At 45.0% G+C, this 12,866-nt stretch overlaps 1 protein-coding gene across 1 annotated transcript in view; it reads right to left on the reverse strand.

The window, feature by feature from the left end:
- The window catches only part of ITGA9 (integrin subunit alpha 9), a 203,748-nt gene that overhangs the window by 181,546 nt on the left and 9,336 nt on the right, over nt 1-12,866 (reverse strand). The window contains exons 3-4 of the mRNA XM_071561537.1: nt 12,296-12,402; nt 6,389-6,512 (exon numbers count right to left, since the gene is read on the reverse strand). Of these exons, the coding sequence (XP_071417638.1) occupies nt 6,389-6,512; nt 12,296-12,402 (231 nt within the window). The remainder of the gene's footprint in view (nt 1-6,388; nt 6,513-12,295; nt 12,403-12,866) is intronic.

Consider the following 12,866-nt stretch of genomic DNA (forward strand, 5'->3'; position numbering starts at 1 on the left):
TTCTGATCGCCAACTTCAATTTCCCCTGGCAGAGCTTGAGCCTGTGCCCCCTTGTCCTATTGCTGAGTGCCTGGGAGAAGAGACCAACCCCCACCTGGCCAGAACTTCCCTTCAGGGAGTTCTAGACAGTGCTGAGGTCACCTCTGAGCTTCCTCTTCTCCAGGCTAAACACCCCCAGCTCCCTCAGCCTCTCCCCATAGGACTTGTGCTCCAGGCCCTTCACCACCCTTGTTGCTCTTCTCTAGACCCGCTCTAGCCCCTCAATCTCTTTCCTGAACTGAGGGGCCCAGAACTGAACACAACACTCAAGGTGTGGAGACCCTTAACAACCACTTTCACAGCAGCAGCACTGCCCCAGCAAAGGTGTATCAGAAGGGGCTTCCATGTGTGGCAGATGGATCAGCACAGCTGGAAAGGGGGAAGCAAATGTTAAATACATCTGTGTGCCACTGACCCTGCACTAGGAGGTTGCGCCCTCAGACCCACTGCTACTTCAGAGAAGGAAAGTGATCCTCCCCCACAAAGACAGTCCCCAAAGCCCCAGGAGACACAGCTGGTAGAGGGGTGCTGCAGGACACCAGACACAGGAGGAAGACAGTGAGTGATGAAAGTGACAGTGTTTCCACATGATCAGACAAGCAGCCTCATTTGCTGGATGCTCATAGAATCATAGAATCAGTTGTGCTGGAAGAGACCTCCAACATCATCAAGTCCAACCCTTAATCTAGCCCCACTGTGATTACCAGATCATGGCACTCAGTGTCACGTCCAGTCTCACCTTAAAAACCTCCACGGTCAGAGAATCCACCCCCTCCCTGGGCAGGCCATTCCAATGCCTGAGCACTCTCTCTGTAAAGAACTTCTTCCTGATATCCAACCTAAACCTCCCCTGGCAGAGCTTAAGCCCCTGCCCTCTTGTTCTACTGCTGGTTGCCTGAGAGATCTGCTCAGATCTGCTGCTTTCCATGGCCACTTGCTCAAATCTCCCAGTTCACAGGGAACCAATCAGCATTCTGTAGTTTTGTTTCTCTGTTTTACATAGCGATTGTTTGTTCTGTCAAACCTGAGGAAAAATTATTCTTAGAACTACATTAAATTCAGGGCAGGGAAGAGGCAAAAAAGGAAAAAAAAAGAAAAATCACTTTTCACTCTGCCTCAATCCAAACATTTTCAGCTTAGGAGCATTTGAAACTTAGAGCCGGATCAGAATCTGTGCAGTTTTTTCCCAGAGCATTATTTTCCAATATCTATCATACTATTACCACTTTCTGTATATTGTAGTAATTCAGGCTCAAAAAATCCCATTGCCATATAATCTGATAATTGTGAAAATTTTTTAAGCCTCATTAACTCATTGCTAAATGATAAAAACTTTAATGAAATCGATAAGCAAATTGCCTCTATGGAACCAAACAAGTTCCTTTGAGTTGAATTATATCTTATTGAAGACCAAAAGGAATTAATTATAAAAACTGCTATGTTCTGAGAGAATTTTTTCAAAACACTGTATGTAGACATATTCACACACAGACATACCATTCTCCCTTTTATATTATATATAGTCTCTTCCTAATGTCATAAATATATTCAGATTTTCAGAAACTTGCTGAGTCATACCAAATGCACAGGGTGAGGTTCAGTTGGAGACCATGCACAACAGAGTCTTGATCCACAAATTACAGTCCAAATGCCTAATGCCCTTGGCCAAGGCAGGGTCCTGCTAAAGTAGATGTGTGTCCCAGCAGACCAGGAAGGCCAGAAACACAGTTGGGTTTCCTAGTGGGAATGCACAATTCCACTGAGAACTGACGCCCATATTTGCCCACAGCTATTCGGGAACTGCTGGGGCTCTGAATTGTTAGCTCACCACATAAAGCCTCTCACAGAGCCAGGCAGTCCTTGCCTGGGGAAAAAAGTATTTTTATTTTGATTGATGTGCACGTTTTTTTTCATTCAGAAAGCCAAGGAGAGGAGCTTTCTCCCTCTAGGATTTTCTGAAAAATAATTCTGTGCATGTCCTAAAGGGCTGCCTTCGCTACAGCAAGATTCCCACCCTTACACCGCATGGAACACACAAATGCACTGAGGAAGGCCAAGGCCCATTGGAATTAAATCTGGTTACAAGAAAGACTTCTTCAAATACATCAACAACAAAAGGATACTAAGGAAAATGTGAGCCCGCTATTGAATGGAAACAGGGACTCTTTCAACAGAGGTTGCAGAGAAGGCTGAAATACTGAACGCCTTCTTGGCTGCCTGTTTTGAAGACTGGGGTGACATCTGCTTTCTTCCATTACTCAGGCCCTTCTTTGCTCCAGCATTCACTGCCAAGGACAGTGACATTTTACGAGTGGAAATGGAAGCACAGAGTCCCAAACACCTCAGACACTGCAGCTGTTTGAGAATTTAAAGATCTACTGATACAGCAGAGATCAGGATCACACTTTCAGGGGGTTCAAGACAGATGCAGTCTTCCTCAGGGAGCTAGCAGCCCAGTATGGGCAGACACTGGGCTCCTGGATTCCAGTCTAACCCTTTCAGCACAAATTCACTCTCCTTGTCAGCCCACCCATGGCAGTGGCACGTGTCCACTTCCACACCCAAGCAGGGTTCATTTCCACCCATGCACTCAGGGTCAGCCACAGCAGCCACCCATCCTGGGCAGTCACATCTCAGCATCGCAGACTTCTGTCTCCTCCCTAGAGCCAGTCTGCCTCTCACAAGCAATGGATAAACCCTAAAGGGATGAAAAGCAAGAATCCTTCTACCTCCCCCTCCACTTCAGTGCACAGTAGTGACACCTGTCACTCATATAATGCAGCCATCAATCCATGAAGTGAAGCAATCAACCACATGGAAACTGTGCAGTTACTCTATCAGCTCACACCTTTTGCACACCTGAATAGCAACCTTTGCCCGAGGTTTAGATCCATTAGTTTCCACAAAGCCCCAGGCAGTAACTGCTGTCATGGGCAGATTTGTTGTTTCTACACTTCTTTACTGTTCTTTCTTGCCTGCCTGCAAACTGTTGTGCAGCCCTGATTACACAGACTGCAAACCACTGAACTGCTGCAGCAACAGCTGAGAGCAAAGCAGCAAGATGAGGTCCCGTCTGGAAGAGGTTGCTGCCTGTGCAACTTTGAAGATGTGCCATGAATAATAGAAAAAGCAAAAAAAAGAGAAGATGGTAGTGGTTTGTAGCCAGGATGACCTCAAGTTACCAGACAAGTGAGGCTAAGGAAGGAGTAATTGTATAAAACAATGGACAAATAAAAGGAAAAAGCTTTGATGTATGATGATTCTGAAGGCCCCTCCATTTCTCTGAACAAACCTCTCTGTGAGTTTCTAAATAAATTTCAATGCTATAAATTGGTTAAGCTCCAGAGTGCAATAAAAGCCTGTATCTGGCATCTTCACAGATGACACAAATGACACAAACTGTCATTTGCACAGAAAGCTTTTTCACTCCTGTCTTTATATTTCACTACTCCAGGAAGAAACAGTAGTAACCATCCTGACCTACTGTGATGCTGAATTTCCACCACAAAGCAGAGATGGTTCCCAGAAAATCAAAAGTGGTTTGGACCCTGTGGGAAAACTTATCCCTTTGGAGGCAAGGCATGTGAACATGTGCTGTTCCCCTCATTTACTAACCAAAGAGATCATCAGCCTTTCCCACAGCCACCACCAGCTCTTACCACAGAGGAGGAAGAAACCATTCCAGCTCTCCCCATCAGCAGGACTGCCTCTCAGAGTCACCCTTCTTTGCAAACTGAATGCACTGGGGGAATGAAGAGGCAGCTTCTTTTTTTGGAAACACTTTAAAACTATGGGGAAAACAACCAACTGAAAGCGTTGCCTGGAAAACTGTGGCTCCATACGTCAGCTACACCACAAAAGACATCCAGCTCATCTAAACCTGATTAGTTCCTACTCAGAGAAATTGCATTTAAGTATTAGGCTTGCCGTTGATCTCATTTTTCCTCTCAATCCCTTCCAGACTTCTGTCACTCCTTTCAGAGAAGCCAGACAAGAATAAGATGGTTTGAGACTACTATGCTGTTGCACCACTATCATCTAGTCAGGAAATTTCCATTTCCTGCACGGATGGAGCCTGAGGTGGCCCCAGCTCCCCTCCAGGGCAGGTGTATCACCTCTGCCACGCTCCAGTCGGGCTAGTGGGAGCGGCAACATACTGCCTGCGCCCATCTGCACACAGAGAGCACGGGAATCCCCCGAAGGGAAGGCAAGCAGGGCTTGTAGCCACGGCTCTCGTACCCTCCCAGCAATGGGTGCAGAGGCACTTCAGGCTTGAGTTGTTCATTAGTGTCCATGGAGGAAAATTCCTTCTGCTCCTTCCAGCAAGTGAAAGAAAAGAGCTACAAGGGTGCCTGCAAACTTATTTCACAGCAAACCTTGATTAGTGAACTCTTCTATGTGTGACATACCACAGCTATCTCACTCTTTGAGTTTGTTTTACTGCAATTTAAAGATTCAGGCGTAAGCAAATGCAGCCATCCCTCGTGACACTGTGATTTCATGTCTGATGGGGTGAGGGAGCTGGGTGGAAATCACTCCCAAACTTTCAGTTTTCACTTCAGCATGCCGTGAAATTAAGCCAGCGTCTTACTGCACCAACCCTGCCAACTTTCCACTGGCTGCTCCGCGTGTACTAGGCCCACACATTTCTATTTTCTAGCAATTCCTGGCAAATAGCCTGTCAGATTAACAGCAATTTTACTCCAAAGACATGACGCACACACAAACACAAGTGGTTCGTCTCTTCCAGAAACCACCTCCCTGCTACAGCTTCAGGCAAGTCCCTTTTGAGGTGGTGCAGGAGCAGTGACAGCTCAGGAGCAGCAGCTCAGAGGGAGCCCCAGCAGCATCCCCCTGTGTGCACAGTGACCATAAAGTTAATATTGGATGATCTGCAGTGTATGACATCAGTGTGAGGCCTTATCCTGATTTTGCTGACAGTAACAAGGAGAGCAGAGGGAGAGAGGAGTGCAAAAACAGTAGGACAACACTCAACAGGAAGGCTTACAAAGCTTATTTGTACTCTGCTGCACAGCAGCTGGCATGGCTGGGTCAAGACCCTCAAACCTTCTCACATATCAAATAATGACCATTTCAGGGGTGGGAAATGCTTAGGGTACAAGTGCATGCCATCTCCAGGTGTGCAGGTTCACAGTGTCAGATCCTCAGGCAAAGCCAAGAGAGAGGTGGGAAGACACCTCAGAACAAAGAGTAGGCATGAAGAGGAGAGAGTTCTGTCACAGCTGCCTTCACAGGCCACCCAGCTAGAACACGGCCACTTGCCAGCAGCAGAGAAACTTCCCAGGACATCCACTGCCTTATCCCTCTTCCACATATTAATGTTAGCAGCATGCCTACTGCTGACTGCTGCCAACTTTGGACAGGAGGGCAAATGGATAAAAGCAAGTAAGTAAATAAAATCAGAGTTCTTGACCACAACAAGAACATCTTGCTCTCCAAACTCCAACACTTCCTCAGGCTCCTACAATCGAGAAGCAAAAGATGATGCCCAGGACAGAAAGGAAAAAGCAAGAGGGTGCTTTCCCCAACATCCTTCCCTCTAGGCTAAGAAATTGTAGGAGATACCCTATGTTCTACCTAACAATACACTTGTGCCTCTAGTTTAGTTAATTGGTCTTGGCCAAGGAGGCAGTCTTCTCAAGTCTTTAAAAAAGAAAACACTAAACAAGGGTCTCACATGCACCAGAGAGGGGGAAATCATAATGCTAGCATGTGAATTTGGAGCAGAGTCAACAGGCACAGCCATGGCTCAGAGCTGGAGCCCTCCCTCTGCCTCTGTCTCACACCCAGACCTTTGGAGGATCTAAACAAGGACCTTAGAACACCCAAAACACAGCAGCGATTTAGTACAAACTGCTGCAGAAGTATCTCAAAGTAAGCAAAGGAAGCCTTGCCCCTGCCCCACCCCCTAATCCTCTGATAAATCACAACACAAAAATTAAAGTGTTTCCATATGACAGGCAGATCGGTTCATGATTGCAACGTAATTCAGAAGTTTTAGTCTGTGACACAGTGAAGCATAAGAGGCCAAGCTCAGATCAGTATCTTCTTGTTATTTATGCTAGGAGAGAGGTGGTGCTTTAAAAACACAGTTCAGAAACTTATTAATCCTCCAGTAAAGTGCAACCATGCCCTTTACCAGTCACAGGACTCGTTCAGTCATTGTGCTACTCTCCCAACTTCAGCCAAAAGCCAGGTGCCACCCCAGCTGTGCCCCTGGGCAGCCACACATTACCAAAAAAAACACACAAAAAAAAGTAGCAGTGAGAGCTACTGTAGTCGTGTAGCAAGGTAGGTAAAGCCCAACTCATGGCCCCACGATCCTCACCTTCATAGCAGGGCAAGAGCTTCCTCCCGTTGGACTGCAGGTTGGGAGGGATGATGTTGCAGAAGCCATGGGGCAAGATGTACTCTGTCTCGTAGTAGATGTTCTTCCAGCGGTGTGCACATGCCTAAACAGATCATATCACAGGGTTATTAGCCCAGAGTCACAGGAGAGCCATCTCACTAAGGCAGAGCACACACCAACATGACCACTCAGCATCACTTTTGCCCCACAGCCCCACAACCCCACAGTGTTCTCCTAACATTCCACTCGTTCTAGATTAAATATCTTCTCACTGTTATCTTCTGCAACTCAGGACACTGCCTGACCTGGCAGCTCAGATCTCAGTCTTCATATGTGCATGACTAGGAAAACAAAAGGTTTCAGAGCAAGACACAGCCCACGGTGGAGATTTCAAGATCTCTTAGTGTACATGAATCCTCTCAGAGAGCAAAGCTTTTCTACCTAAAGATGCAGTAACAGAACACATCCAAGGCAGAAAAAGGTGAAAAAATAAAATAAAGACATCGAGAACACTTTGGTAACTAAGACCATATTAGAAAGTTATGCCATCAGAGAACGCATGCGTCAGTCAAAGGCTTGTTTCCATGAGGAAAGGCAGCTCTGTTTCTGGTGAGAGATGTTCTGAGCCTTGCTTACTGGTAATGAATTTAAGTGAAAATGTTAGAGATTTTGCAGCAACGAGAGTGGCAACATTAGCAAAGGTGTAGATGAGTTGCAGAGGTCGGAGCACCTTTCCTTTCACAGTGAAGGGTGAGATCATCGCGAACAGGACACTTGCTCAGCACAACTGCTGTGCACAGGCATACATGCAAGCAGTGTAGAGCCTGCTTCACACCTTCCCAGAACCCATTTGCTCCAAAAGTTGACACTGCACTGCTGCCAGACCAACCACAAGTTGCCTCATGCTCAGGGTTTACTCAGAATAAAAGAAAAGGAAATGTGAAACAGTAAGGGCTCTGAACTTGAGCACATGTCAGGCTGTATCTCCAGCTGGTGTGAGTCTACACTGAAGTCACTGTAGATGTGTCAATTTATATCATTTAAGGCTTAGCCTCTATGCTACAAAACTTCTTTTCCTCAAAGCTTTGCATCAGCCCCCTTTACGAAACCCACATTTGACCCCATCCCCCCCCCAGATGAGACACCCTCAGTCCTCCACCCCTGTGTGCTACCCCACTTTCCTGCCTCAGCACCTCAGAGCTGCCTACAGGAGCATCTCAAGGTTGTTAAGAATTATATCCATCCCTAATGCAGGCACAGGTGTGTCATCTCTCCAGTAAAGGAACTGGGAAGTATATCAACTATCGGGAAGCTCAAATCCAGCCATCAACAGGGGCCCCTTACCTCCAAAAAGACAGAAACAGGTAATACTATTCTCACAGAGCAAAATCAGGTGTGCAAAAGCTTGAATTTGGAGTTTGGTATTTATTGCTTTCCTAACTTCCAGTGCCCAAGCAGAAGCACATCCCACCCAATGGTGGCTATCACAGAGAGGCAGGGAGGGGCTCTGGGGGCTGTTCTACACCACACGAGGGTCAGACTGTCAGCCCGGATAAAAAGGATGACCCTGAGATTAGCTCAGTTGGTTAAAACTTAGTTGTAATAATGCCAAGGTCATGGGTTCAATCCCCTGTGTGGGCCATTGACTTAAGGGTTGGACTCCATGATCCTTGTGGGTCCCTTCCAACACAGAACAGTCTGTGGTTCTGTGATGCTTCTGTGGGTATCCTGCTCCACTGCTAAATGCACGTGGGAAGTACTGCAAAGAGCAGCTTTGGAGACTCCCTTTTTAGCTGTGATTTCAATCCCTGTGCGCCTCATTCAAAATTCAACAGCAAGAAAAAAAAGTAACATACGAAAGGTCTGGTTTCAGCAAAACTGTGAAACAGTTTTTCTCCTGATGGATCTGTGCTCTGAGCACAAATATACACATGTACAGCCCTTTCATAGGCAGTGCTGTAAAGACACATACCATTAAAGTGACAGTCAAGTTAATCCCAACTCTGGATATAAGCTTGAAAGGAAACAGACCAAGAGTATTTTTTAAAATTATGGAAACAAAGGATTGTGGTACTGTAAATTCCTTAACATTTTATATCTCGGAAACTACAAGGGACTCACATAAATTAACCTACTAATCTGTCCCAGAGGAACACAAACGACAGAGTCAGAGAGAGCAGGAGCATTTCATCACAAGCAGGTGGCTTTGCTCAGGACTGAGGTACAGAGGCCAAGAAAGACAGAACAACATAAGAAGAGAAAGAGCTGCTGCTGGATAAGAAGTATGTTCAAAATCAACTCGAAGCTGTGGGCTCAGTCTAGCACTTCTGGGCACACTTACCTAATCTCTTTGGACTTGGATTTTGAGTTGTCTGGTTCTTTAATGATCACTTTTCTGTACCTTCATCATGACGTGTATTCAGGCACAGTATAGTTTACCATTGACTGCCTCAGTCTGTGGACCTCCATGGAATAAGCTCCCGATTAGTTATCTGAGTCAGGGCTTGACCAGAATGCCCTGTGCCACAGCTAAAGAACTTGATATTTCCCAATGGTCAGAAGCTCAGCAGCCCCTCTTTCTACTCACAATTCACTTCTTTGCAGCCAGCACCTTTGTCTCACTGCCATGACAAAGCTTGTTCACAGCTGCTTTTGGTGTTCCTGTCTTCCCAAAAGTGTTTAGAGTTGAGTACAGTACACTGTCCTGCATTATCCAACATTGATGAGGCAAGGTGATGTGCTACCAAAGGTGGCTGGTGCCTTCCTTCTTTGATAACACATCTGAAGAGGTCTTTGGAACAGAGTCACCTGAATTTGATGCTGTGGAGCAAGTTTTATTGTGTTGGGTTTTTTCCTTAAGGTGTTTACAAACAACTGACAGCCAGCCTAAGCACCCTGTTTTAGATCCAAGCTATAGGTGGGTCCCTGTGCAACAAGGAAACCATCAGCACATTTTGGTACTCAGTAGCTCTGCCAGGGCACAGGCTGCAGCTCTACCATGCAACAGGGGAGAAATGATGCTAACCCTTGAAGTAAAACAAAATGTTTCTGAGCAAAGCAAGCTGAGTTATCTATTGATGGCTGACACTGCATTATAGTGAACAGGCCATTTCAGAACTGCAGACACTTGGCTTTTTTGCATGTTGTTGCAGCCATGGGGTTTGCACCACAGGAAGAGCAACACAATGACATAAGTTGCAGTTTTTTAGGAAAAGCAAGATTAAAGGATGTGGCTTATCTCCAAATCATAATGCACTGTCCCCAGTTCCTCTCCCAATAAAGTAAAAGGAGGACTTTCACTGTTTCAGTTTGGAAAGACCTAGCAATCTCAGCTGCATTATTGCAGTACTGAGATTAATGCAAAGATGGACTGATAGTATATCTGAGGACAGGAAACTTTCTTATTTAATCTTACTTCTTCATTTCTTCACATCCTCACTGTTTGATGCCTTTCTATTTACTCTGTCACACAAACACAAAACCACAAAACTCTGCTTTAGTAACAACCTGGCACAATATGGGCTCAAATACAACCCATGTTTTACCACGCACCAGCAAAACCCCCCTGATACACTCCTCATCTTCCCTACCACCCTCTCCACTAAAGCTGGTACTTGTCAGGCAATTGGGGAAGGCTGATAAGAGAAAAATTTAGGCCATTAAGCAGTTTCAAAGCAAAAGCAACAACTTCTTTACACAATGCACAGTTAAACTGTGGAACCAGGTAACCTAATACAGGACCTCATGAGCATGAATATTTCACACAGGTGAGTACACTTATACAGGAAAAAAAAAACCCAACAAGAAATCCATCCAGGGCTATTGAGCACAAAGATATTACTCTGACTTAAAGGAATCCCTGTAAGAGATGCAGTAAACAGAGGTATAATGTCTGACAATATAGACTGCACACACTCCTAACTAAAGAGATTCAATTAGTAATTTTGTTAAAAAACTACAAATTGGCAAATATGTCTGTGAATGCACATTCATTCTCAGAACACCAGTTTCTCAAAGGGGCTTCAAAGAAAAGCTACATTTCAACAAAATACTGAATCTTGAAATTAGAAGAGCACGTGCACTAAAAATCATCTGCTTGTGGGAAAGTCACAAATCTCTTCCAGTAAAAAGTTATCTCAAAACAGAGTTACAATAACCTGAAACAGGCAGGTAATTTCCACCCAAAAAGGAATCTGTTTGCATTCATTGTTTTATTTCCACACAGATGTGGACAAATATATAATTGGTAGTTTAAGAGCAAGTGTTTTGATTATAAATATCAATGAGAATTATATATTTAAATATCCGTGAGCATCTGGATATGATCTGCTTGGTGAGGAGCAGCATAATCTTGTCAGAAGGCTGGGTTAGGACTGCTTTAAATCAGTTGTCACTTGTGGAGACATTTTACCAGCTTCACACTGAAATAAGCACACCCCCAGCGGCATATCTTACTTTAGCTACATTTCAGTTTTAACCTCCTTTATGTGTGAAGATTCCATCCCCTCAGCCCCAGCTTAAGCCTCACAGCCTTCCCATGTCTCTCACCCTTGCAGCCTCCATTCAGCCAGCCAGCAACCAGCCCCATCCTTGGTAGTTGCCTGGCTTTTTGCACCACCAGCATTCCCTTCATTGCTGCTTCTGTCTGGGGAAACGACCCCTAAGCATCAGCTGCAACATCTTTCCCTTTGAACCGAAACACACAAAACCATTTAGACGCAATTTTGACAAAAATGTTTCAGCATTGCCTAAAAGAGTGTATGAGCCACCTCCTGAAAGTGGATTAGGATGGATTTGTCTAGTTCAGTCTCATGCCTGAGCAATGAAGGGGATGCTGTGTTTTGGGGTAGCGTTACCCTCAGTGCAAGTTACTCCTCAGTTTTCATGAGCACACATACAGATCTCGGGATAACTAACCCTTGAAAACAGGAATTGCTTCCACTGCCATGGAAGCCTTCATTTCGTGCTGTACATGTTTACAGTGTATGTTATTTATACCCCTCTTTCTCCCCTTCTCCTCTAACCACTATTAAAACATCCAAGAAAAGTAAAGCCAGCCCCTATAACACTGGCAAGCTGTATCCAAAAGAGACAGTGGTGGGATAAAATACCACAGTACTGTCACAAAAGTGCATCAGACCCACCTGCTCCCTCACAGGGAAGTTGGTGTGCAAGGATTTGAGGCATAACCATTTGGACTCTATAAGCAGATATAAAAAAAAAACAACTTTTGAGGGAAACAGCTTTATCCTCTTGCCTTGCACAGGTTGTTGGCACAGCAAACTCTGTACAAGATCTTTCTCACTGGCAGCTTTTTGCCAGTGTGATGCCACATACCAGGGCAGTCCCTTATCCCACTGGAGAGATGGGGCTGACTGAAAGTTTCCTACTCACAAACAGGAGTGTCTAGAATTAGATTGTTGTCAGGGTTACTCTGGTAACAGGTAACCGATATAAATAAATGAAAACACAGCCACAAAGATGCATTTTACACTTTATCTTGTAAGTTCTGACACACAATACATAAGCTCAAGGAAAATGCATTCCCTACATAAACACAGGGAAACTACACAGAGAACAAAATAGCAGGTACCTCCCAGGCAAAGTTCTATTAATTTGGTTCAAAGATATAATCCCCCAGGTTTTGGAGAAAGTCCTTGGGTCACACGAGTCAGGTGTAATGGCCTGGAATCCTCCCTCTATAAATCAAGTCTTCTAGCTGCAGGTCCCTTTGCCTTCTGCTTAAAGGAAGGGACGACAGAATCTGCTGCCTCTTACTCTGCCCTCCATCAGCCATGGCCAGACACATTAATCCTGACAATGCTGAGCATGACAGTCAGACAGCAGCAACAGTTTTAATGAGATCAAAGGAAAGCATGGACTTACCAGCACACTTCCACCAGCCTTGGGCTGCCTAGCCAGGCTCACGCCCATCCATTCATCATCTCTGTCTTCTTTACAGGTCTTCCCACAGAGCACACCCCGAGAATTGCCTACAGAGAGAAGGCAAAGGCACCAAAGCAAAGAGGGATGAGTTTTAAATACCCGCCAAAGAATCCCAACAGGAAAAGAGATTGCTCATTAAATATTCTGATGGTGCTTTCCTTTCCTCCTGATCATTAGTTCTTGAATGCATTAATCAGGACAATGCTCTCAGTCTTAATAGGCACCACACACATACCTAGCTGAGGACAGACTCTGTCCCCAACACCTATTACAGGACATCCCCAGCATAACTTGAATAAACCATCAAACAATCAAGTCAATGGGAGCAACATCAGATTGCCTCCAGAATGCAATCAAAGCAAAATTAGTCTTGAAAATGAGATAGGGAGCACTTAACAAAAAACAAGGATGAAATCCTTAGTCCTGTCAGGCAGCATTCGCAAATCCATGACAGTTTACATTACAGTAGCAGGACAAATCACTTAGCCAAAACACTGTTTTAACACATGTA

Source organism: Pithys albifrons, chromosome 7 (assembly GCF_047495875.1).
Source record: "Pithys albifrons albifrons isolate INPA30051 chromosome 7, PitAlb_v1, whole genome shotgun sequence".
In the NCBI taxonomy this organism is placed as follows: Eukaryota; Metazoa; Chordata; class Aves; order Passeriformes; family Thamnophilidae; genus Pithys; species Pithys albifrons.